The sequence below is a fragment of the Oncorhynchus nerka genome, linkage group LG14 (genome assembly GCF_034236695.1).
Source record: "Oncorhynchus nerka isolate Pitt River linkage group LG14, Oner_Uvic_2.0, whole genome shotgun sequence".
Classification (NCBI taxonomy): Eukaryota; Metazoa; Chordata; class Actinopteri; order Salmoniformes; family Salmonidae; genus Oncorhynchus; species Oncorhynchus nerka.
The window spans coordinates 81,516,680-81,541,915 of NC_088409.1; the positions used below are offsets into that span (position 1 = coordinate 81,516,680).

Below are 25,236 nucleotides of genomic sequence, written 5' to 3' on the forward strand. Positions count from 1 at the left end.
CACCCGGTTCCTTCGGGACGTGAGAGCGTGTCCGTCCTCGTCTCCTGCCTCTCAGGCAAAGTCCTGGGGTGGGCCAACACCGTATGGAGTGAAGGAGACGTGGCATTGGACCGTTACGCAGAGTTCAGAGAAATGCAGAGAAATGTCTGTTTCACTTGATGCAGGGGATGAGGAGCGAGCAGGATTTCGCTTTGGACTTCCGGACCCTGGCCGCCAGCGCGGGATGGAACGTCAGGGCCCTGATCGATCACTAATAGTGCAGTCTATGCGAGGATGTCCGTCTGGAGTTGGCCTGTCGAGACACCACCCTCACGTTGGACCAGCTGGTGGACCTGTCCATCCGGCTGGACAACCTGCTGGCTACGGGGCCATTCCCTGCACTATCTGTGGCCGCAGAGGGCACACTGCTGGTCGGTGCTGGGGAGGTTCCTCAGGGAGTCGAGGCAGCAGGCAGGGCACCATCGTGTCACCCTAGGTGAGTCGGCACCAGGCTTACCCATACTGTTGCCCACATGTATGTGTTTATCAAATTTCCTGAGTTTTCCCCGCATTCCCAGCAAAAGGTGCTCGTAGATTCAGGCGCAGCTGGGAATTTTATTGACCGTTCATTTGCCCATAGTTTAGGGATCCCCCTTATTCCTGTGGATATGGGCATGCCCTAGATAGTCGACCATTAGGGTCAGGGCTGATTAGGGAGGCCACCGCTCCACTAGACATGGTTACGCAGGAGGGTCACAAGGAGAGAATCAGTGTCTTCCTTATTTATTCTCCTGCGTTTCCCGTGGTGCTGGGCTTACTCTGGTCGGCCTGTCATGACCCCACTATTTCGTGGCAACAGAGGGCTCTCAAGGGGTGGTCACGAGAGTGCTCAGGGAGGTGTGTGGGGGTTTCCATCCGTGCGACTACGGTGGAAAGTCCAGACCAGGTCTCCACGTGCGCATCCCCTCAGAATATGCTGATTTGGCTCTCGCCTTCTGTCAGAAGAAGCCGACTCAATTACCACCCCATCGACGGGGGGAATGTGCGATAAATCTCCTGGTAGACAGCACTTCCCAGGAGTCACGTGTATCCTCTGTCACAGGAGGAGACGGCGGCTATGGAAACAAATGTCTCCGAATCCCTGAGGCAGGAATACATTCGGCCCTCCACTTCACCTGCCTCCTCAAGTTTATTTTTTTGTGAAGAAGAAGGATGGAGGTCTGCGCCCGTGTATTGACTATCGAGGGCGCGCTTCTTCACAAAATTGGATCTCAGGAGCGCTTACAACCTGGTGCGTATCAGGGAGCGGGACGAGTGGAAGACTGCATTTAGTACCACCTCAGGGCACTATGAGTACCTCGTCATGCCATACGGGTTGATGAATGCTCCATCAGTCTTCCAGGCCTTTGTTGATGAGATTTTCTGGGACCTGCACGGGCAGGGTGTAGTGGTATATATCCACGACATGTGTATACTCCGCTACACGCGCCGAGCATGTGTCCCTGATGTGCAGGGTGCTTGGTCGACTGTTGGAGCATAATCTGTACATCAAGGCTGAGAAATGTCTGTTCTTCCAACAGTCCATCTCCTTCCTAGGGTATCGCATTTCCAAGTGACCGCATTTCAGCCCTGCGTAATTGACCGACTCCCACCACGGTAAAGGAAGTGCAGCGGTTGCTAGGGTTTGCCAACTACTGCCGGAGGTTTATCCTGGGTTTTGGTCAGGAAGCAGCTCCCATTACCTCACTGCTGAAGGGGGAACCGGTGAGGCTGCAGTGGTCGGCTGAGGCGGACAGGGCTTTTGGTCACCTGAAGGCTCTGTTTATCTCGGCTCCCGTGCTGGCTCATCCTGATCCCTCTTTGGCGTTCATAGTGGAGGTGGACGCGTCCGAGGCTGTGATAGGAGCCGTGCTCACTCAGCACTCGGGCACGCCACCAAAGCTCCACCCCTGTGCTTTCTTTTCAAAGAAGCTCAGCCTAGCGGAGCGAAACTACAGTGGGGAGAACAAGTATTTGATACACTGCCGATTTTGCAGGTTTTCCTACTTACAAAGCATGTAGAGGTCTGTAATTGTTATCATAGGTACACTTCAACTGTGAGAGACGGAATCTAAAACAAAAATCCAGAAAATCACATTTTATGATTTTTAAGTAATTCATTTGCATTTTATTGTCTCTGATCGGGGTCCCAAGTTCACGTCCAGGGTCTGGAGAGCGTTCATGGAATGTCTGGGGGTCTCAGTCAGCCTCACCTCAGGTTTTCACCCCGAAAGTAACGGGCAGGTGGAGAGAGTAAACCAGGATGTGGGTAGGTTTCTGCGGTCATATTGCCAGGACCGGCCGGGGGAGTGGGAGGTGTCCGGGTGGCGTTCGGCGGTCGACGTCACCGGCCTTCTAACCATCACCAATCCACTTTTCATTTTCCATTTGTTTTGTCTTTGTCTTACACACCTGGTTTCAATTCCCCAATTACTTGTTCATTATTTAACCCTCATTGTCTGTTTGTGAATAATTGTTTGTATGTAGTACGGCCCTTTAATGTGGGCTCTCTTTTTTGTATTGCATTTATATATGTTGAGTAAAGTACGTTTATTTACTCATATGACTCCTCTACACCAGCTACACACAAACCTCATTACACTATGGGACTTCACCAGGACCAGGCTTTTGCACCAACTGATTTTGGGTCATCTTTTGCACTGCTGCGATGTTGTAAAAAAAATGGTCAACTGAAAGCTCCGCTAGTCAGTTCATAGAGCCGTGGTTAGTCGTACGTGAAACTCTCAAAGTCATCCAACTGTTACGATAAATGTAAATCAATTGTTGCATGTGGTCAACTAGGTGATAATTTTAGCAGCGTTTTGATTGGGACGTTATCATTGCGCTGCTTTGAGACAAGCATGGGGACTCGTCTTGATAAATCAATCAATGTCAGATTTTTGTTTTCACTGAGTCTCTGTTTGAATATTTGGTTACAATTAGGCTGGGAATCGTTAGCTAAGGTACGGTGAGTGCTCCCCACTGGGCACAGACATCAGTTCAAAGTCTAGTTTTGATTCATATTTGGTTGAGTTGTCAACTAATGTGAACTCAACTTGAAATCCACCAAAAATGTTACCTTTTGGATTTAGGTAAAAAGTTGGGTGAAAAAAAGACTACAGTCCCTTACGTTAGTGACTTTTTGCAAATCCAATCAGTTTTCCACATTGATTCAAAGTCATCACATTAAATGGTTTGATTGAAATAATGTGCAAACAATGTTGATTCAACCAGTTTCTGCCCATAGCCTACTGATGCAAATACACATTTTGACACTTTTCCCATAGGCTATTCAAGTCATTTGAAACATTTTCTTTTTAATGGCCTTATAAGCATATAAACTTGGTGCAGTCTCTGTGCTACAATGGTTAAAAAGGCCACTGGGCCCACATCGTTTCTATAACAATTGAGCTAAAACCACTATTGGCTCAACAGGGGGAAAAGTGATTAGATAGAAACACTTGTCATTGACTTACTGAAATGATTCACTGGTAATTGTAGGCTACTTGCTGATTTGATTACTTGAAAAAGCATTTTAACACTAGGTCTACGTATCCCTACGCAATAACCTCATATGGGGTTACTGACCACAATCCATTGAATCAATAATATAAAGTGTTGATTTTTGGGCATTGGGGAGAGCACAGCGCATGGAAGAATACATAGCCCTGGGAAGGTGGCATGTTGCTGCTGCAGATATATTGAAATGAATTTGCCAAATACTATAATAACTCCTGTCTGTACATAAATAAATTAAATCATTGAAAATACTACACAAGAACATAATTTAGCTACAGAGGATCAATAGATGTTTTTTTAAAATGCTGTGGATTGTGTTTTATCACATCATGGGCACATGCAAGCCTAATGTTGGCAGCACCTGCAATTGGGCAGCATGCCTGGAAAATATCAAACAGCTGATTGTTGAGTTGTGGCTGTCAATGAACAGCAGGCAGCAGCTAAAAGGCCTTTTGCAATATTTCAAAATACAACTTCTGGAAAAACAGTTTAGATGTGTCAATGCCACTGGAAGGTTTGTGGACTATAATTTCCTCATACTGTAAAATGTGTCTCCACTCTTTTCATTGGCATTTAAGACAGGGTTGTTCATTTTGTTGATCTCAAGTAGCCTATGTCAGTGTCAGAGCAGACTGTCATTTCGGTCAGTTGTGTGCTATTAAAAAATATCCTCTAATGTCTCCAGTCATGTAAAATGACGTGGAATTGCGTGAAAAGATTTAAGAAAATAAAAAAAAATTCTTGGCCCGCAAATATGATATCTGTTCTGCTGTGATTGGTGCACCTAGTTCTACAGCACTACATGCTTACTGATTTCTGAGAACAGTCCCATAACTTTGCTGTAGTACAACTTCATCAACAACCTGGCAAACTACAGTATTTTTGTATTTTTGTATTTAACTAGGCAAGTCAGTTAAGAAAAAATTGTTATTTACAATGACGGCCTACCAAAAGGCAAAAGGCCTCCTGCGGGGACGGGGGCTGGGATTCAAAATAAAAAATAAATACAATATAAATATAGGACAAAACACACATCACGACAAGAGAGACAACACTACATAAAGAGAGACCTAAGACAACAACATAGCAAGGCAGCAACACATGACAACACAGCATGGTAGCAACACAACATGATAGCAGCACAAAACATGGTACAAAAATGATTGGGCACAGACAAAAGCACAAAGGGCAAGAAGTTAGAGACAACAATACATCACGCAAAGCAGCCACAACTTTCAGTAAGAGTGTCCATGGCTGAAGAGATTGAGATAAAACTGTCCAGTTTGAGTGTTTGTTGCAGCTAGTTCCAGTCGCTAGCTGCAGCGAACTGAAAAGAGGAGTGACCCAGGGATGTGTGTGCTTTGGGGACCTTTAAGAGAATGTGACTGGCAGAATGGGTGTTGTATGTGGAGGATAGGGGCTGCAGTAGGTATCTCAGATAGGGGGGAGTGGGTCTTGAGACAGGTATACAGAGACGACCAGTTTACAGAGGAGTATAGAGTGCAGTGATGTGTCCTATAAGGAGCATTGGTGGAAAATCTGATGGCCGAATGGTAAAGAACATTAGCAGAAGCTATTCTATGGCCATTCAAACAAGCTTGCACTAGGCTGCTAGCTCCAGAAGTTTGCTCAGCTGATCGAGCATGTTTTGCTATAGTACTAGTAGCCAGTGGGAACTAGTTTTAGGCAGATTAGCAAAATCGCGATTTTTAGAGATGAATTCCACCTCCTACAAGACAGATCAGTTGAGGGATGAGCTATTGCAGGAGTGAAGCCATCTATCATGAGACAATCGGCTGAGCCCTATACCTCAGTGGCTAAGCACCACATTTTCTGAAACTGTGTTGACATCCCTGCTGACCAGTTTGATTGAATTTGAAGGTTGATCTAATCCAACAGGTGTCCCCAAAGCAGCATCATGCACATATGTATGACCACTCTGCGGTACAAAAACCCAACCATTGACAAACCTATGTGTAGTTTGTCTAGTACGTTTTATTATGACAGTAGACTACTGTCTGAATCACATCTCAGCTTCCACTCAGTGCGCTCTGACTTAGAGTAACCTTTCATTTCCATCATCTACCGGCCCTCAGCACGCGCCACCTCAACGAGTCCAATCAGAAGCCAGGGAATGCCTCCTGTGCAATAATACCATGACGACGCGCCTGTCACTTCTGGGCTGAGAGCAGCGACCAATATCATCAGACAGACGATGCGGGAATTCAATTGCAATTCGTGCAATAAAAGAACGCTTTCCTTTTCGTCGCTGATACACCAGGTGTTTGATTCAAGGTAAGTGTCTTGATAAACTATTATTTCTCGGTGATGCGCGATTAGCGGCAGCCGGCGAGGTCCAGATGTGTTTGATTCTGTGCATCCAGCCAGTTGCTGCGCGCGGTAGGCTACAGGCAGAGCAGAGGATGGAAGACTGAGCGTCCAGGTCACCTAGAGTAAATAAGTATCTGTAGGCTACAGATATATATTCCAGATAGGAGATAATGACTTTTTGACAAGCCTGTATCTTCTCTGCTCAACCAATTTTACTCCATTTTTAAATTATTTTCATTATCCCCGTTGCATGCTGGTTGAGTGTACAAAAACGGCCCACCTTGCAGATAACATTTGTCAGCAGTGAGCCCATTTACTTCAAATGGTCAAAAAAAAGTTTCACATTGATTTGAATGAATAATTCCATAAATAATTACTTGCTGATGTGCCTTTGTTCATTATACAATAGAACAGAATCCAAATGTTTACTGCAAATTGTATTGAATTACATTTTTATTCAGTGTATATTATATTATTGGGTGTTTGTTTTGCAAGGATTTTCTGGTGTACACAATTTGTTTTTCCTAAAGCTTTGGTCTAGTGGAGGCCAGAAACGTATAAGATTTGTTTAAACTTCCCATTCGATTATTATATTTAGCAATTGTTGGTTCTCTTTCATTATTACAATATCAAGTTTTTTATTTAAGCTATTCACAAACAAGTATCTGAGCTAGATCTCTGTTACTGGCCTCCTGGATTCATTTGAAACTTGAACATGAAAAATATGCTTAGACCAACAAGTCACGTTAAAATAAAATAGGGATTGGGACAAAAAGGGAAATTAAGGTTTTAAAACAAGCCAGACAACGGAGTGTCCACTGCAAAAGGCCCATGATCATCAGACATTCAAGAGGTGAGTGAGATAAATGTGATCTGACAGGATTCTTCAAAGAACCCCTTTTAATGGATCTTCAAATAACCTTTTGGGGTACATTTTTTAAACTCCCACACCTGTTATTAATTTTATTATTTGTAATAATATTAATAATAATACTCATAACAATAACAATTACACACTATTTTAGTTCTCAGTGTTTATTATGATTTTAGTGGCAAAGCAGTATAAAAAAATAATAATATGGTCCAATGGGCATCTGGCATGTTGACCCAAAGACAGAATGGTTTTGCAGTGCATAGTGATCAAACAGGTTTCCTGTTCTAATCATCAGAGGTGTAGGGAGGGTGAAGTCTGTGAATCCCCAAAATAATCATTATACAGATGATTAACAAAATATGCACACAACAGTATTCATACCTTTTTTTGGCGAATGTGAATGAAAAAAAACTGTTTTGATAATGGTTTTCATACACATACCTCGTCCATAATGTAGAGGCCTATGGGATATTCATTGACAAGGGAAGGGAGGAGGATGGTAAATGTGATCTGCATAACATACCAATACCAATTGACATACCTTTGTATGCCTCCTTGTCTGTATGCCTGCAGACACAGACACAAAAGTGAGCAGTTCAGTCATCTGCACCCAATACAGCTACCGTAGCCTTCAACATATTCTAATAGCCTACATATTCTTACCTTTAGATTGATATTAATTGAATTGTGTCCATTTTCTGTTTTAGAAAGATCTGCACAAATATGAAAGATATATGGTATCATCATAAAACAATATAAATTTAGTTCATACAAGGGAAAATCTTACCTTAAATTGAGGAGGTCTTTACATTTTTCAGTAAGTGCCTGCACCTGCTGTCCTTTCACATTCAAATCCAAATGTTTCAGTTGGGCACTTAGGTTCCTGTAAGAACCCCCTCCAACTAAGGAGGTTCCTCGATGAACCCCACCTCCTATGGGGTTCTTGGAAGAACCTTTTGGGGGCCATTTTCAGTGCTAAGAACCCTAAGGTTCTTTGAAAAACTTTAAGGATCTTAGAAGAACCGTTGTATAAGCCCTAATTTTTAGAGTGTACATTGCAGGCCTGCTCTTGCATTATGTTACTATTAGGCTACAAGTCTATAAGTCTACCTACATATAGGCTATAAGTCTACCTACATATCTATTGAGAAAGTCTATGGCAAATAGAAGTAGGTCATTTGGCATGTCGCCCGGCTGTGAGCTGCACTGTTGTGAGCTGCACTGTTGTGAGCTGCACTGTTGTGAGCTGCCCGACTCCAGCGATGCCAGTCATGTTCAAATAAACTATTGTCTGTAAAAACATACAAATATATAAAACTATCGTCTGTCACATCACAATATCATGGACAATTTCTGTCAAACAGCGTTGATTTACGATCATATTGTAATATCCCCAACCCTAGTATGGACACCATAATCAACATTTTGTTTGACAAAGTTTGAACTGTACCATTGACAAATGTTGTGCACTCAAGTTGTGAATATCTTGTCCACTGTTAAGCTTGTTTGTACTGCTGAAGTCATTTACTTGGCTTGTAGCAACTACAATTAAATCAGGCTGGTCCATTGGAGAGAGCTTGTACTTATACACAGAGCGTCTATTGTCTGCCAGGGATGGTCCGATGGGATATGTGCACACAGATGCACAGTTTTACGCCCTCCTCTCTTATGCCATGTTTCTGTCTGCAGTAGCTTTCTTCTGGGGAGCATTCTTCTGTGGAGCATTCTTCTGTGGAGCATTCTTCTGGGGAGCATTCTTCTGTGGAGCATTCTTCTGTGGAGCATTCTTCTGGGGAGCATTCCTCTGGGGAGCATTCCTCTGGGGAGCATTCTTCTGGGGAGCATTCTTCTGTGGAGCATTCTTCTTATGTAATAGGTTTCAGAGGGTTGGTCAAAGGCCTATATCATTCACCAGAGGGTATGGTTATATCTATTGGTTGAACCAGAAGTTTGAGGTCTATCAGCTTGTCAGCATGGCATATATAGTCATGGTCTGCACCCCTGCATCCAGGCTAATGTATCCAACACTCAGCAGTGAGGGAGATGGCAGAGAAAGGAAGATATCATAGAGAACCTTTAGTTTCAGATTTGGCTAGTTGTTTTGGTGGTTGTCTGGTATGTTTACTGTCTGGTTGCTTGCTTCTGCTACCTCTCAGACCTTAAGAAGAAAAGCTGTAGTCTGAGCCACATATTCATTCCATTGTGTGTTGTCTTATCACTTTCAGTGAAATCATGCTTACTCAAAGCTTTTCAAGTATCCTTACGCCATTATTTGGAGATGTCTGCATACACACACACGCGCACACACACACACGCACGCACGCACGCACGCACGCACGCACGCACGCACGCACGCACACACACACACACACACACACACACACACACACACACACACACACACACACACACACACAGTCTGACCCCTCCAGTGGCCGTCCTAGATGTGGCACTGTGTGGTGTGCTGGGCTACTGGCACAATGGTGACTTTGAGCTTTCTCCAGGAGGACTGCCTGCGGAGGCGAGAGGAAAGGGTGGCGTTGGTCACACAAAAGGCCCCATTCACAATCCTTTAAGGAAGCAGTGATTCACTCTTACTGCGGCCTGCCTGCCTGCCCACCAACTATGGGAGGAGGGATAGCAAGATATTACTGAATTAATCCACTGTGTTATGGTCGTACTTAATTTCCAAAGCTTCTGCCCTGTTACACAAAGCTCAATTATTGACCAATTGTTCCCCCCCGATTCATTCTTGATGTTCTTTTGATTGTTCTATTGGTTGAAGCTTTATAATGGACTTAAGGCCAGGCACCACTCCCTAGTAGGGTATCCCCCCTTAATCATATCACAATCAACTTGAATGTGGACACAAATAAAACATTTTTTTGTATAATTCTGCCAGAAATAGTTCATTAAAATATGCAAATTAGGTGATATCTCATTAAATATTAGCATATCATCAAATCCTTTTTTCTGGACACAGGAAGAGGTCAGCCTAAATATCTTGGTTTCATTTTGATAAGACACTCCAGGACAGGACTTCACCGATTGTGAAGAAATATATATATTTTTCTATCAGTAAAACACTAAAGAAAGGTATGTAAAATTTATTTTTGGTGCATTTTTCGGAAGAAAATGTCATCTAGAATAAACATTTGACAACCTGTCAACAGTTCCCTATGTATAAGTCTGGAAAATACATCTAAGGATAACCGTACAAAATGTTGTGAATGCAGATGCTTCTGAAGCTGAGAAAAATGAGTTTGAAAATATAGTTGGGAAATGGCAGTTAAAGACAAGGAATTTAGACTACCAAATGACAAACATCTATTTGGAAAACATTCTCTTTGAAATAGTCTTTGAAATAATTAAATAATGTAATTCAATGTAGTGAGCTTTGAAATGATGTATGTATGTCCATTTAAAGTGGTTACAATTCACCATTTTGATAAACTAACGAATATATACATTTTCATAACTTTTTGACATTTTGGAAAATACTGATATTAAAACCTGTTTGGGATAGGGGGCAGCATTTTCACGTTTGGATGAAAAGCGTGCCCAGAGTAAACTGCCTGCTACTCAGGCCCGGTTGATAATATATGCATATTATTATTAGTATTGGATAGAAAACACTCTGAAGTTTCGAAAACTGTTTGAATGATGTCTGTGAGTATGACAGAACACATATGGCAGGCAAAAACCTGAGAAAAATTCAACCAGGAAGTGGGAAATCTGAGGTTTGTAGTTTTTCAACTCATTGCCTATCAAATATACAGTGTCTATGGAGTCTTATTGCACTTCCTAAGGCTTCCACTAGATGTCAACAGTCTTTAGAACCTTGTTTGATGCTTCTACTGTGAAGGAGGGGGAATGGGAGCTGAATGAGTCAGAGGTCTGCCAGAGTGGCATGAGCTGATCACGTGCCTTCACGTGAGAGTTAGCTTGAGTTCCATTGCATTTCTGAAGACAAAGGAATTCTCCGGTTGGAACATTATTGAAGATTTATGATAAAAACATCCTAAAGATTGATTCTATACATTGTTTGACATGTTTTTACAAACTGTAATATGACTTTTCTTCTGAACTTTCGCCTGGACCTGCCCGCACGTCGTGAGTTTGGATTTGTGAAGTGAACGTGCTAACAAAAGGAGGTATTTGGACATAAATGATGGACTTTATCGAACAAATCAAACATTAATTGTCGAACTGGGTTTCCTGGGAGTGCATTTTGATGAAGATCATCAAAGGTAAGTGAATAATTATAACACTATTTCTGACTTCTGTTGACTCCAATACGGTGGATATCTGTATGGCTTGATTTGTTGTCTGAGCACCGTACTCAGATTGTTGCATGGTTTGCTTTTTCCGTAAAGTTTTTTAAAAATCTGACACAGCAGTTGCAAAGAAGTTTATCTTTAATTTGGTGTATTGCACTTGTGTATGAATGTATGAAAGTTAGATATTTAAAAAAAATATTTTTGAATTTCACTCACTGCCTTTTCAGCGGAATGTTGTCGAGGGGTTCCGCTTCATAACTTTTTCACCATTTTGATAAACTAACGAATATATACATTTTCATAACTTTTTGACATTTTGACATTTTGGATAATACTGATATTAATGGACCAAAATAGCTACAAATCTCAAAATTGATAAGTACATGCAAAATTGTCATTTTAGCCTGTCGTGCCTGCTCCTATCACAAGTGTGAGTTCCAAAACAGGGCTCGTGACCTGCAGCCTCGCCCGTCTGCTGGAGAGAGGGGGAGATAGAGTGGAAGAGAGAGAGAGAGGTTTGACTTGTTAGTCAAGCCTCCTTCACCAGGTCTCCTTATGGCCTCCTTCACCAGGTCTCCTCAAGGCCTCCTTCACCAGGTCTCCTCATGGCCTCCTTCACCAGGTCTCCTCAAAGCCTCCTTCCCTAGGTCTCCTCAAGGCCTCCTTCACCAGGTCTCCTCATGGCCTCCTTCACCAGGTCTCCATATGGCCTCCTTCTTTGCCCCTTATCTCACCTTGCCTCTCTTTGCTTTGTTCTGAGTCTTAGTACCCTGGGCACCTGGCACGGCTCACACATGGGTCAAGTCACGGTGTGACACAGCCTCCTCTCCTCCTCATACAACACTACCTTTGTACTCTCACCTGTCACCTGTACAGTCTCACTTGTGTTTTAATACCAGACAGCCCCTCCCACAGCGGTTAGCCCCTTCTCCTGTGTGATGTTATAAGTCATTACCCAGTCTCAGACAGAAAAGGCATCGGTCACTCAGTGTATCCAACCCCTGGAACAGTCACACATGAAAGAAGTTTAATCATCCATTTTATTGCTAGCTAGACAAATATTACAAAAATAACAGAAGTGTGGTCAAAGTTATGAGTTCGAATGACACGGTGCAAACAGTTAATGTTTTATCTGTCATTTTGTTTATTCTTCCCTCCCTGATTGGGATAGTTCACTTTAGCTTAATAATTCTTCACGTCAGCCGCCGTGCTTTTGACCTTGGGTTCCAGTGGCAGCCCAGATTACTCCAACAAACCCATGAGACAACACCAGCAAACTCCAAGAATCCCAAAGGCTACTCCAACAAACTCATTAGACTACTCCAACAAACCACAAGACTATTCCAACAATCGCCAAGAAACCCCAATACTACTCCAACAAACTCATTAGACTACTCCAACAAACCACAAGACTATTCCAACAATCGCCAAGAAACCCCAAGACTACAACAACAAACTCATTAGACTACTCCAACAAACCACAAGACTATTCCAACAATCGCCAAGAAACCCCAAGACTACAACAACAAACTCATTAGACTACTCCAACAAACCACAAGACTATTCCAACAATCGCCAAGAAACCCCAAGACTACAACAACAAACTCATTAGACTACTCCAACAAACCACAAGACTATTCCAACAATCGCCAAGAAACCCCAAGACTACAACAACAAACCCCAAGACAACTTCAAGAACCCCCAATACTACTCCAACAAACCACAAGACTACTCCAACAAACTCATTAGACTACTCCAACAAACCACAAGACTATTCCAACAATCGCCAAGAAACCCCAAGACTACAACAACAAACCCCAAGACAACTTCAAGAACCCCCAATACTACTCCAACAAACTCCAATAAACCCCAAGACTACTACAACAAACCACAAGACTACTCCAACAAACTCATTAGACTACTCCAACAAACCACAAGACTATTCCAACAATCGCCAAGAAACCCCAAGACTACAACAACAAACCCCAAGACAACTTCAAGAACCCCCAATACTACTCCAACAAACTCCAAGAAACCCCAAGACTACTCCAACAAACCACAAGACTACTCCAACAAACTCATTAGACTACTCCAACAAACCACAAGACTATTCCAACAATCGCCAAGAAACCCCAAGACTACTCCAACAAACCACAAGACTACTCCAACAAACTCATTAGACTACTCCAACAAATTCATTAGACTACTCCAACAAACCACAAGACTATTCCAACAATCGCCAAGAAACCCCAATACTACTCCAACAAACTCATTAGACTACTCCAACAAACCACAAGACTATTCCAACAATCGCCATGAAACCCCAAGACTACTCCAACAAACTCATTAGACTACTCCAACAAACCACAAGACTATTCCAACAATCGCCAAGAAACCCCAAGACTACAACAACAAACCCCAAGACAACTTCAAGAACCCCCAATACTACTCCAACAAACTCCAAGAAACCCCAAGACTACTCCAACAAACTCCAAGATAATCAAATACTACACCAACAAACTCCAAGAAACCCAAAGGCTACTCCTATAAACTCCAAGAAAACCAAAGACTACACCTATAAACTCCAAGAAAACCAAAGACTACACCTATAAACTCCAAGAAAACCAAAGACTACTTCAACAAACTCCAACAAACCCAGATTGTGTGTGTTCCCACGTGTCCATAGAGAAAGAACAGGAAACTGAGACCCGGTCATTAACTTCAGCAGTGTATCGGTCCAGTACAGTGTCTGTAAGTGACATCTGACACTGCTAGGTGTGCTGGGTAATTGTACAGCACAGAGGGAGGATGATGGGAGTTGCTGGCAGAGCTCTGCTGTCTCACTCTGGGTTATTCCTGAGCCTTTAGGGGGTGTTTTGGAATGTCGTACTGCTGGAGAGGAGTTGAAGATGAGCAGCTTTCTCTTTTTTTTTTTTTTTTTTTTTTTTGAATTTTCTCCCTTTTTCTCCCCAATTTTGTGGTATCCAATTGTTTTAGTAGCTACTATCTTATCTCATCGCTACAACTCCCATACGGGCTCGGGAGAAACGAAGGTTGAAAGTCATGCGTCCTCCGATACACAAACCAACCAAGCCGCACTGCTTCTTAACACAGCGCGCATCCAACCTGGAAGCCAGCCACACCAATGTGTCGGAGGAAACACCTGTGCACCTGGCAACCTTGGTTGCCGCACTGCGCCCGGCCCGCCACAGGAGTCGCTGGTGCGCGATGAGACAAGGATATCCCTACCTGCCAAACCCTCCCTAACCCGGACAACGCTAGGCCAATTGTGCGTCGCCCCACGGACCTCCCGGTCACGGCCGGTTACGACAGAGCCTGGGCGCGAACCCAGAGTCTCTTTTTCTTTTTACTTATTTTCCACCATAATTTGCAAATAAATTCATTAAAAATCCTACAATGTGATTTCCTGGATTTTAATTTTTTTTTTGTCTGTCATAGTTGAAGTGTACCTATGATGAAAATTACAGGCCACTCTCATCTTTTTAAGTGGGAGAACTTGCACAATTGGTGGCTGACAAAATACTTTTTTGCCCCACTGTAGCTATCGTCATCCCTGTTAACACACACACACACACATAGCCTATTTCACAGACATAATCCTCACGTCACACACAGAATCCCTTTCAGTGAAGTTTTAACAAACATCTGTTTTAAATCTGGTATACAGTAGTAGCGCACCTTTCACCCAGTTAAGGATTTGTGTTGAAATCCATTCTGAGTTAACATGACTCAGCGTCAGCCCCCTCTTTTCTTTCTTCCTCACCCCCTCCTTGCCCTCTCTTCACTTTCTTTCTTTCTTTCTTTCTTTCTTTCTTTCTTTCTTTCTTTCTTTCTTTCTTTCTTTCTTTCTTTCTTTCTTTCTTTCTTTCTTTCTCTCTCTCTCTCCCTTTCTTTCTCTCTCTTTCTCTTTCTCTGTCTCTCTCTCTCTCTGTCTTTCTATCACTTTATTTCTCTCTCTCTCCCTCTCTAGTCTCTCTCTCTCTCTCCCTCTCTCCATCTTTCCCTCTCTCTCCCTCTCTTTCTCTGTCTCTCTCTCTCTGTATCTCTATCACTCTCTCTCTGTCTCTATATTACTCACTCTCTCTGTCTCTCTTTCTCTGTCTCTCTCTGTCTCTGTCTCTCTCTGTCAATCTCTTTCTCTCTCGGTCTCTCTTTCTCTGTCTCTCTCTCTCAATGTCTTTCTCTCTTGGTCTCTCTTTCTCTCCCGGTCTCTCTCTGACTTTCTGTCTCTGTCTCTGTCTCTGTCTCTCTCTCTCTCTCTCTCTCTCTCTCTCTCTCTCTCTCTCTCCCCCCCTGTCATCTGTCATTGCATCGTGGGTTGCAATGGGTACATGGGGGTAAAATACGCATGTTCCTTAGGCCTTTCTCTCACACATAACCCAACCCTCTCCCTTCACTCTCCCTCCATCTCTTTCCCTCTCACACTCATATTTTATCTTTCTCTCTTTCCCTTCTCTCTCACGCTGTCACGCTTTCTCTCATTCTTTCTATCTCTATTTCCTGTTACAGTCAGTCTGCTGTCTGTCTGTATCTATGCCTTGATGTACAGTGCTGTGTGGGATATGGGGTTAGATAGGGAGCTCTGAGCTCCAGCAGTCTGCTGTCTGTCTGTATCTATGCCTTGTTGTACAGTGCTGTGTGGGATATGGGGTTAGATAGGGAGCTCTGAGCTCCAGCTGTCTGCTGTCTGTCTGTATCTATGCCTTGTTGTACAGTGCTGTGTGGGATATGGGGTTAGATAGGGAGCTCTGAGCTCCAGCAGTCTGCAGTCTGTCTGTATCTATGCCTTGATGTACAGTGCTGTGTGGGATATGGGGTTAGATAGGGAGCTCTGAGCTCCAGCAGTCTGGCTGGCTGCAGGGGGACAGTGAGTGAGTGAAGAGCATTCAGGCAAAGCTGTAGCCTACAGCACACGGCTGTCTGTCTTATTATGTAGGCCAAGCCACCATGCTGTGCATTACCATTGTTTGATGCTTGAGAAACCCCCACTAAAACATAAGAAGAATCGATTAAAACCTATTATCTTAGAGTATGGAGTCTGCTGACTGTTGGGTTAAAAAGCTCAGATGCTGTCAAAAGAATTGTAGCTAACGCACTGATGTTATTATACATGTATAACATACAATAGACATGTTATAAATAGCATATTCTTGTACTATGTTCGAATGTTGTTTTTTTGTCATCTCTTGTCTAGGCGTAAGGTGCTGCTGCCATTGTAATCAGATAAACACAAAAGAGCAGAAGAAGAAGAACCAGGAAATGAATAACTTCCCCTGACAGTGGTAGCAGGATTACGACCCATCATTCTCTCTCCTACCATTCACATCTCAGGGTTGGAGGAGCTGTCTCAGTGATAAACTACCTGCTCAGAGCATAAGCCTTGCAACCCACCCCCATCCCCCACTCACTCACACACACCCAGTCAGGATGAAGCTGAAAGAGGACCTGAACCCAGTGCTGCTGCTGCTCTTCCAGGTGACGGTGTGGCTGTACTCTGTCCTAGCCTTCCTCCCCTCCTACCTCTTCAGCTCTGTGTCAGAATCAGACGCAGGCCTCGGGTCAGAACAGGAGCGGGCTCAGAGACTCAAGGCCCGGTCTGTGACGGGTCGCCCCGCGGGGCCCTACAGGGCCATGGGCGCCACGAAGAGGCTGATGTCGTCCCTGCACCCCGGGGTGGACACACTAGATAAGGTGTTTGAGGACGCATCCAGAAGGTTCCCTGACAGAGACTGCCTGGGCACCAGAGAGGTAGTCATGGAGGAGGATGAGAGGCAGAGCAACGGAAAGTTCTTCAAGAAGGTGAGGACAGGAGGGACAGCGTGAGGACTTTCTGTTGGGCAAAAAACTCAGGTGTGTTTTCTGTTTGCAGTGAAAACACAAGACCTTGTTCTGCCAAGTCAGTCTAGCCAAAACAGGAGAGAACTATCACTCATTCAAAACACACCTCTCTTGCCCAACAGAAAGGCCTCACGTCACCTCACACAGCTCACCAACATACAGAATATAGGGCAATCTAAAACACTGTCGCTGTGTGTGTGTGTGACTTGCAACACTTTTAATTACACACCAATCCTCAGGCTAATCCCACTAGTCTAATCACAGTGCTGTTGAAACTCATGTTGCTGCAATAAAACAATGGAGTGTGCTTGGCCACCTCTTGACTTCCTGAACAATGAGACTTACAGTGAAAAACACATTGAATAAATGTATTGAAATGTTCTTATTGTTTCACTGACACTGTGTGAAAGTGCGTTAGCCTGGCCTGTGCCAGGTCTTGGTGTGTGCAATACCAGTGTTATACCAGTAGAGGACAGTATCACCACTGTTTATTATGAGTGTTGTGATTCAAATTCCAAAAGTTAAAAAGCACACAACCTCAAGCTGTAGGCTTTAGTGTGGATAAAACAAACACTGTGAACTATTCTTCCCTCCTCCATCTCTCCCTCGCATAAAACAAACACTGTGAACTATTCTTCCCTCCTCCATCTCTCCCTCGCATAAAACAAACACTGAACTATTCTTCCCTCCTCCATCTCTCCCTCGCATAAAACAAACACTGAAATATTCTTCCCTCCTCCATCTCTCCCTCACATAAAACAAACACTGAACTATTCTTCCCTCCTCCATCTCTCCCTCGCATAAAACAAACACTGTGAACTATTCTTCCCTCCTCCATCTCTCCCACGCATAAAACAAACACTGAACTATTCTTCCCTCCTCCATCTCTCCCTCGCATAAAACAAACACTGAACTATTCTTCCCTCCTCCATCTCTCCATCTGATGGGTCGTAATCCTGCTACCACTGTCAGGGGAAGTTATTCATTTCCTGGTTCTTCTTCTTCTGCTCTTTTGTGTTTATCTAATTACAATGGCAGCAGCACCTTACGCTTAGACAAGAGATGACAAAAAACAAACACTGAACTATTCTTCCCTCCTCCATCTCTCCCTCGCATAAAACATACACTGTGAACTATTCTTCCCTCCTCCATCTCTCCCTCGCATAAAACAAACACTGAACTATTCTTCCCTCCTCCATCTCTCCCTCGCATAAAACAAACACTGAACTATTCTTCCCTCCTCCATCTCTCCCTCGCATAAAACAAACACTGAACTATTCTTCCCTCCTCCATCTCTCCCTCACATAAAACAAACACTGTGAACTATTCTTCCCTCCTCCATCTCTCCCTCGCATAAAACAAACACTGAACTATTCTTCCCTCCTCCATCTCTCCCTCGCATAAAACAAACACTGTGAACTATTCTTCCCTCCTCCATCTCTCCCTCACATAAAACAAACACTGAACTATTCTTCCCTCCTCCATCTCTCCCTCGCATAAAACAAACACTGTGAACTATTCTTCCCTCCTCCATCTCTCCCACGCATAAAACAAACACTGAACTATTCTTCCCTCCTCCATCTCTCCATCTTATCAAACACTCTATTCTTCCTCCTCCATCTCCTCGCATAAAACAAACACTGAACTATTCTTCCCTCCTCCATCTCTCCTCGCATAAAACAAACACTGAACTATTCTTCCCTCCTCCATCTCTCCCTCGCATAAAACAAACACTGAACTACTTCCCTCCTCCATCTCTCCTCATAAAACAAACACTGAACTATTCTTCCCTCCTCCATCTCTCCCTCACATAAAACAAACACTGAACTATTCTTCCCTCCTCCATCTCTCCCTCGCATAAAACAAACACTGAACTATTCTTCCCTCCTCCATCTCTCCCTCATCATAAAACAAACACTGAACTATTCTTCCCTCCTCCATCTCTCCCTCGCATAAAACAAACACTGAACTATTCTTCCCTCCTCCATCTCTCCCTCGCATAAAACAAACACTGAACTATTCTTCCCTCCTCCATCTCTCCCTCGCATAAAACAAACACTGAACTATTCTTCCCTCCTCCATCTCTCCCTTATAAAACAAACACTGAACTATTCTTCCCTCCTCCATCTCTCCTCGCATAAAACAAACACTGAACTATTCTTCCCTCCTCCATCTCTCCCTCGCATAAAACAAACACTGAACTATTCTTCCCCTCCATCTCTCCTCGCATAAAACAAACACTGAACTATTCTTCCTCCTCCATCTCTCCCTCGCATAAAACAAACACTGAACTATTCTTCCCTCCTCCATCTCTCCATCTTATAAAACAAACACTGAACTATTCTTCCTCCTCCATCTCTCCCTCATAAAACAAACACTGAACTATTCTTCCCTCCTCCATCTCTCCCTCGCATAAAACAAACACTGAACTATTCTTCCCTCCTCCATCTCTCCCCTCGCATAAAACAAACACTGAACTATTCTTCCCTCCTCCATCTCTCCCTCGCATAAAACAAACACTGAACTATTCTTCCCTCCTCCATCTCTCCCTCGCATAAAACAAACACTGAACTATTCTTCCCTCCTCCATCTCTCTCCGCATAAAACAAACACTGAACTATTCTTCCCTCCTCCATCTCTCCCTCGCATAAAACAAACACTGAACTATTCTTCCCTCCTCCATCTCTCCCTCGCATAAAACAAACACTGAACTATTCTTCCCTCCTCCATCTCTCCCTCGCATAAAACAAACACTGAACTATTCTTCCCTCCTCCATCTCTCCCTCGCATAAAACAAACACTGAACTATTCTTCCTCCTCCATCTCTCCCTCGCATAAACAAACACTGAACTATTCTTCCCTCCTCCATCTCTCCCTCCAAACACTGAACTATTCTTCCCTCCTCCATCTCTCCCTCGCATAAAACAAACACTGAACTATTCTTCCCTCCTCCATCTCTCCTCGCATAAAACAAACACTGAACTATTCTTCCCTCCTCCATCTCTCCCTCGCATAAAACAAACACTGAACTATTCTTCCCTCCTCCATCTCTCCCTCGCATAAAACAAACACTGTGAACTATTCTTCCCTCCTCCATCTCTCCCTCGCATAAAACAAACACTGAACTATTCTTCCCTCCTCCATCTCTCCATCTTATAAAACAAACACTGAACTATTCTTCCCTCCTCCATCTCTCCCTCGCATAAAACAAACACTGAACTATTCTTCCCTCCTCCATCTCTCCCTCGCATAAAACAAACACTGAACTATTCTTCCTCCTCCATCCTCCTCTATTCTTCCTCCTCCATCTCTCCCTCGCATAAAACAAACACTGAACTATTCTTCCCTCCTCCATCTCTCCCGCATAAAACAAACACTGAACTATTCTTCCTCCTCCATCTCTCCTCGCATAAAACAAACACTGAACTATTCTTCCTCCTCCATCTCTCCTCGCATAAAACAAACACTGAACTATTCTTCCCTCCTCCATCTCTCCCTCGCATAAAACAAACACTGAAATATTCTTCCCTCCTCCATCTCTCCCTCACATAAAACAAACACTGAACTATTCTTCCCTCCTCCATCTCTCCATCTTATAAAACAAACACTGAACTATTCTTCCCTCCTCCATCTCTCCCTCGCATAAAACAAACACTGAACTATTCTTCCTCCTCCATCTCTCCTCGCATAAAACAAACACTGAACTATTCTTCCCTCCTCCATCTCTCCCTCGCATAAAACAAACACTGAACTATTCTTCCCTCCTCCATCTCTCCCTCGCATAAAACAAACACTGAACTATTCTTCCCTCCTCCATCTCTCCCTCGCATAAAACAAACACTGAACTATTCTTCCTCCTCCATCTCTCCCTCGCATAAAACAAACACTGAACTATTCTTCCTCCTCCATCTCTCCCTCGCATAAAACAAACACTGAACTATTCTTCCTCCTCCATCTCTCCTCGCATAAAAACCTCCATAAACATTCTTCCCTCCATCTCCTCGCATAAACAAACACTGAACTATTCTTCCTCCTCCATCTCTCCTCGCATAAAACAAAACTGAAACTTCCCTCCTCCATCTCTCCCTCGCATAAAACAAACACTGAACTATTCTTCCTCTCCTCCATCTCTCCCTCGCATAAAACAAACACTGAACTATTCTTCCTCCTCCATCTCTCCTCGCATAAAACAAACACTGAACTATTCTTCCTCCTCCATCTCTCCATCTTATAAAACAAACACTGAACTATTCTTCCTCCTCCATCTCTCCCTCGCATAAAACAAACACTGAACTATTCTTCCCTCCTCCATCTCTCCTCGCATAAAACAAACACTGAACTATTCTTCCCTCCTCCATCTCTCCCTCGCATAAAACAAACACTGAACTATTCTTCCTCCTCCATCTCTCCTCGCATAAAACAAACACTGTGAACTATTCTTCCTCCTCCATCTCTCCCTCGCATAAAACAAACACTGAACTATTCTTCCCTCCTCCATCTCTCCATAAAACAAACACTGAACTATTCTTCCCTCCTCCATCTCTCCTCGCATAAAACAAACACTGAACTATTCTTCCCTCCTCCATCTCTCCCTCGCATAAAACAAACACTGAACTATTCTTCCCTCCTCCATCTCTCCCATCTCGATAAAACAAACACTGAACTATTCTTCCTCCTCCATCTCTCCATCTTATAAAACAAACACTGAACTATTCTTCCTCCTCCATCTCTCCTCGCATAAAACAAACACTGAACTATTCTTCCCTCCTCCATCTCTCCCTCGCATAAAACAAACACTGAACTATTCTTCCCTCCTCCATCTCTCCCTCGCATAAAACAAACACTGAACTATTCTTCCCTCCTCCATCTCTCCTCGCATAAAACAAACACTGAACTATTCTTCCCTCCTCCATCTCTCCTCGCATAAAACAAACACTGAACTATTCTTCCCTCCTCCATCTCTCCTCGCATAAAACAAACACTGAACTATTCTTCCCCCTCCATCTCTCCCTCGCATAAAACAAACACTGAACTATTCTTCCCTCCTCCATCTCTCCTCGCATAAAACAAACACTGAACTATTCTTCCCTCCTCCATCTCTCCCTCGCATAAAACAAACACTGAACTATTCTTCCCTCCTCCATCTCTCCCTCGCATAAAACAAACACTGAACTATTCTTCCCTCCTCCATCTCTCCCTCGCATAAAACAAACACTGAACTATTCTTCCCTCCTCCATCTCTCCCTCGCATAAAACAAACACTGAACTATTCTTCCCCCTCCATCTCTCCCTCGCATAAAACAAACACTGAACTATTCTTCCCTCCTCCATCTCTCCCTCGCATAAAACAAACACTGAACTATTCTTCCCTCCTCCATCTCTCCCTCGCATAAAACAAACACTGAACTATTCTTCCCTCCTCCATCTCTCCCTCGCATAAAACAAACACTGAACTATTCTTCCTCCTCCATCTCTCCATCTTATAAAACAAACACTGAACTATTCTTCCTCCTCCATCTCTCCTCGCATAAAACAAACACTGAACTATTCTTCCCTCCTCCATCTCTCCAACTATTCTTCCTCCTCCATCTCTCCCGCATAAAACAAACACTGAACTATTCTTCCCTCCTCCATCTCTCCTCGCATAAAACAAACACACTATTCTTCCCTCCTCCATCTCTCCCGCATAAAACAAACACTGAACTATTCTTCCTCCTCCATCTCTCCCCTCGCATAAAACAAACACTGAACTATTCTTCCCTCCTCCATCTCTCCTCGCATAAAAACAAACACTGAACTATTCTTCCTCCCTCCATCTCTCCCTCGCATAAAACAAACACTGAACTATTCTTCCCTCCTCCATCTCTCCCCTCCATCTCTCCCTAAAACAAACACTGAACTATTCTTCCCTCCTCCATCTCTCCTCGCATAAAACAAACACTGAACTATTCTTCCCTCCTCCATCTCTCCCTCGCATAAAACAAACACTGAACTATTCTTCCCTCCTCCATCTCTCCTCTTATAAAACAAACACTGAACTATTCTTCCCTCCTCCATCTCTCCTCGCATAAAACAAACACTGTGAACTATTCTTCCCTCCTCCATCTCTCCTCGCATAAAACAAACACTGAACTATTCTTCCCTCCTCCATCTCTCCCTCACAAAACAAACACTGAACTATTCTTCCCTCCTCCATCTCTCCATCTTATAAAACAAACACTGAACTATTCTTCCCTCCTCCATCTCTCCCTCGCATAAAACAAACACTGAACTATTCTTCCTCCTCCATCTCTCCCTCGCATAAAACAAACACTGAACTATTCTTCCCTCCTCCATCTCTCCTCGCATAAAACAAACACTGAACTATTCTTCCCTCCTCCATCTCTCCCTCGCATAAAACAAACACTGAACTATTCTTCCCTCCTCCATCTCTCCCTCGCATAAAACAAACACTGAACTATTCTTCCTCCTCCATCTCTCCTCGCATAAAACAAACACTGAACTATTCTTCCTCCTCCATCTCTCCCTCGCATAAAACAAACACTGAACTATTCTTCCCTCCTCCATCTCTCCTCGCATAAAACAAACACTGAACTATTCTTCCCTCCTCCATCTCTCCTCGCATAAAACAAACACTGAACTATTCTTCCCTCCTCCATCTCTCCCTCGCATAAAACAAACACTGAACTATTCTTCCCTCCTCCATCTCTCCTCTTATAAAACAAACACTGAACTATTCTTCCCTCCTCCATCTCTCCTCGCATAAAACAAACACTGAACTATTCTTCCCTCCTCCATCTCTCCCTCGCATAAAACAAACACTGTGAACTATTCTTCCTCCTCCATCTCTCCTCGCATAAAACAAACACTGAACTATTCTTCCTCCTCCATCTCTCTCCCTCGCATAAAACATCCTCCATCTCTTCCCTCCATCTCTCCCTCCGCAAAACAAACACTGAACTATTCTTCCTCTCTCCATCTCTCCTCGCATAAAACAAACACTGAACTATTCTTCCCTCCTCCATCTCTCCCTCGCATAAAACAAACACTGAACTATTCTTCCCCTCCATCTCTCCCTCGCATAAAACAAACACTGAACTATTCTTCCCTCCTCCATCTCTCCCTCGCATAAAACAAACACTGAACTATTCTTCCCTCCTCCATCTCTCCCTCGCATAAAACAAACACTGAACTATTCTTCCCTCCTCCATCTCTCCCTCGCATAAAACAAACACTGAACTATTCTTCCCTCCTCCATCTCTCCCTCGATAAAACAAACACTGAACTATTCTTCCTCCTCCATCTCTCCCTCGCATAAAACAAACACTGAACTATTCTTCCCTCCTCCATCTCTCCCTCGCATAAAACAAACACTGAACTATTCTTCCCTCCTCCATCTCTCCCTCGCATAAAACAAACACTGTGAACTATTCTTCCCTCCTCCATCTCTCCCTCGCATAAAACAAACACTGAACTATTCTTCCCTCCTCCATCTCTCCCTCGCATAAAACAAACACTGAACTATTCTTCCCTCCTCCATCTCTCCTCGCATAAAACAAACACTGAACTATTCTTCCCTCCTCCATCTCTCCCTCGCATAAAACAAACACTGAACTATTCTTCCCTCCTCCATCTCTCCCTCGCATAAAACAAACACTGAACTATTCTTCCCTCCTCCATCTCTCCATCGCATAAAACAAACACTGAACTATTCTTCCTCCTCCATCTCTCCCTCGCATAAAACAAACACTGAACTATTCTTCCCTCCTCCATCTCTCCTCGCATAAAACAAACACTGAACTATTCTTCCCTCCTCCATCTCTCCTCGCATAAAACAAACACTGAACTATTCTTCCCTCCTCCATCTCTCCCTCGCATAAAACAAACACTGAACTATTCTTCCCTCCTCCATCTCTCCCTCGCATAAAACAAACACTGAACTATTCTTCCCTCCTCCATCTCTCCTCGCATAAAACAAACACTGAACTATTCTTCCCTCCTCCATCTCTCCTCGCATAAAACAAACACTGAACTATTCTTCCCTCCTCCATCTCCCTCTCTATTCTTCCCTCCTCCATCTCTCCCTCGCATAAAACAAACACTGAACTATTCTTCCCTCCTCCATCTCTCCCTCGCATAAAACAAACACTGAACTATTCTTCCCTCCTCCATCTCTCCCTCTTCTCCATCTTAAAAACAAACACTGAAACTATTCTTCCCTCCTCCATCTCTCCCTCGCATAAAACAAACACTGAACTATTCTTCCCTCCTCCATCTCTCCCTCGCATAAAACAAACACTGAACTATTCTTCCCTCCTCCATCTCTCCCCTCGCATAAAACAAACACTGAACTAT

At 43.6% G+C, this 25,236-nt stretch overlaps 1 protein-coding gene across 1 annotated transcript in view; it reads left to right on the plus strand.

The window, feature by feature from the left end:
- The first annotated feature begins 5,708 nt into the window (after nt 1–5,708).
- LOC115142207 (fatty acid CoA ligase Acsl3-like) overlaps nt 5,709–25,236 on the plus strand; it is a 107,045-nt gene continuing 87,517 nt past the window's right edge. The window contains exons 1-2 of the mRNA XM_065027223.1: nt 5,709–5,832; nt 16,238–16,842. Coding sequence (XP_064883295.1) covers nt 16,471–16,842 — 372 coding nt within the window. The 5' untranslated portion in view covers nt 5,709–5,832; nt 16,238–16,470. The remainder of the gene's footprint in view (nt 5,833–16,237; nt 16,843–25,236) is intronic.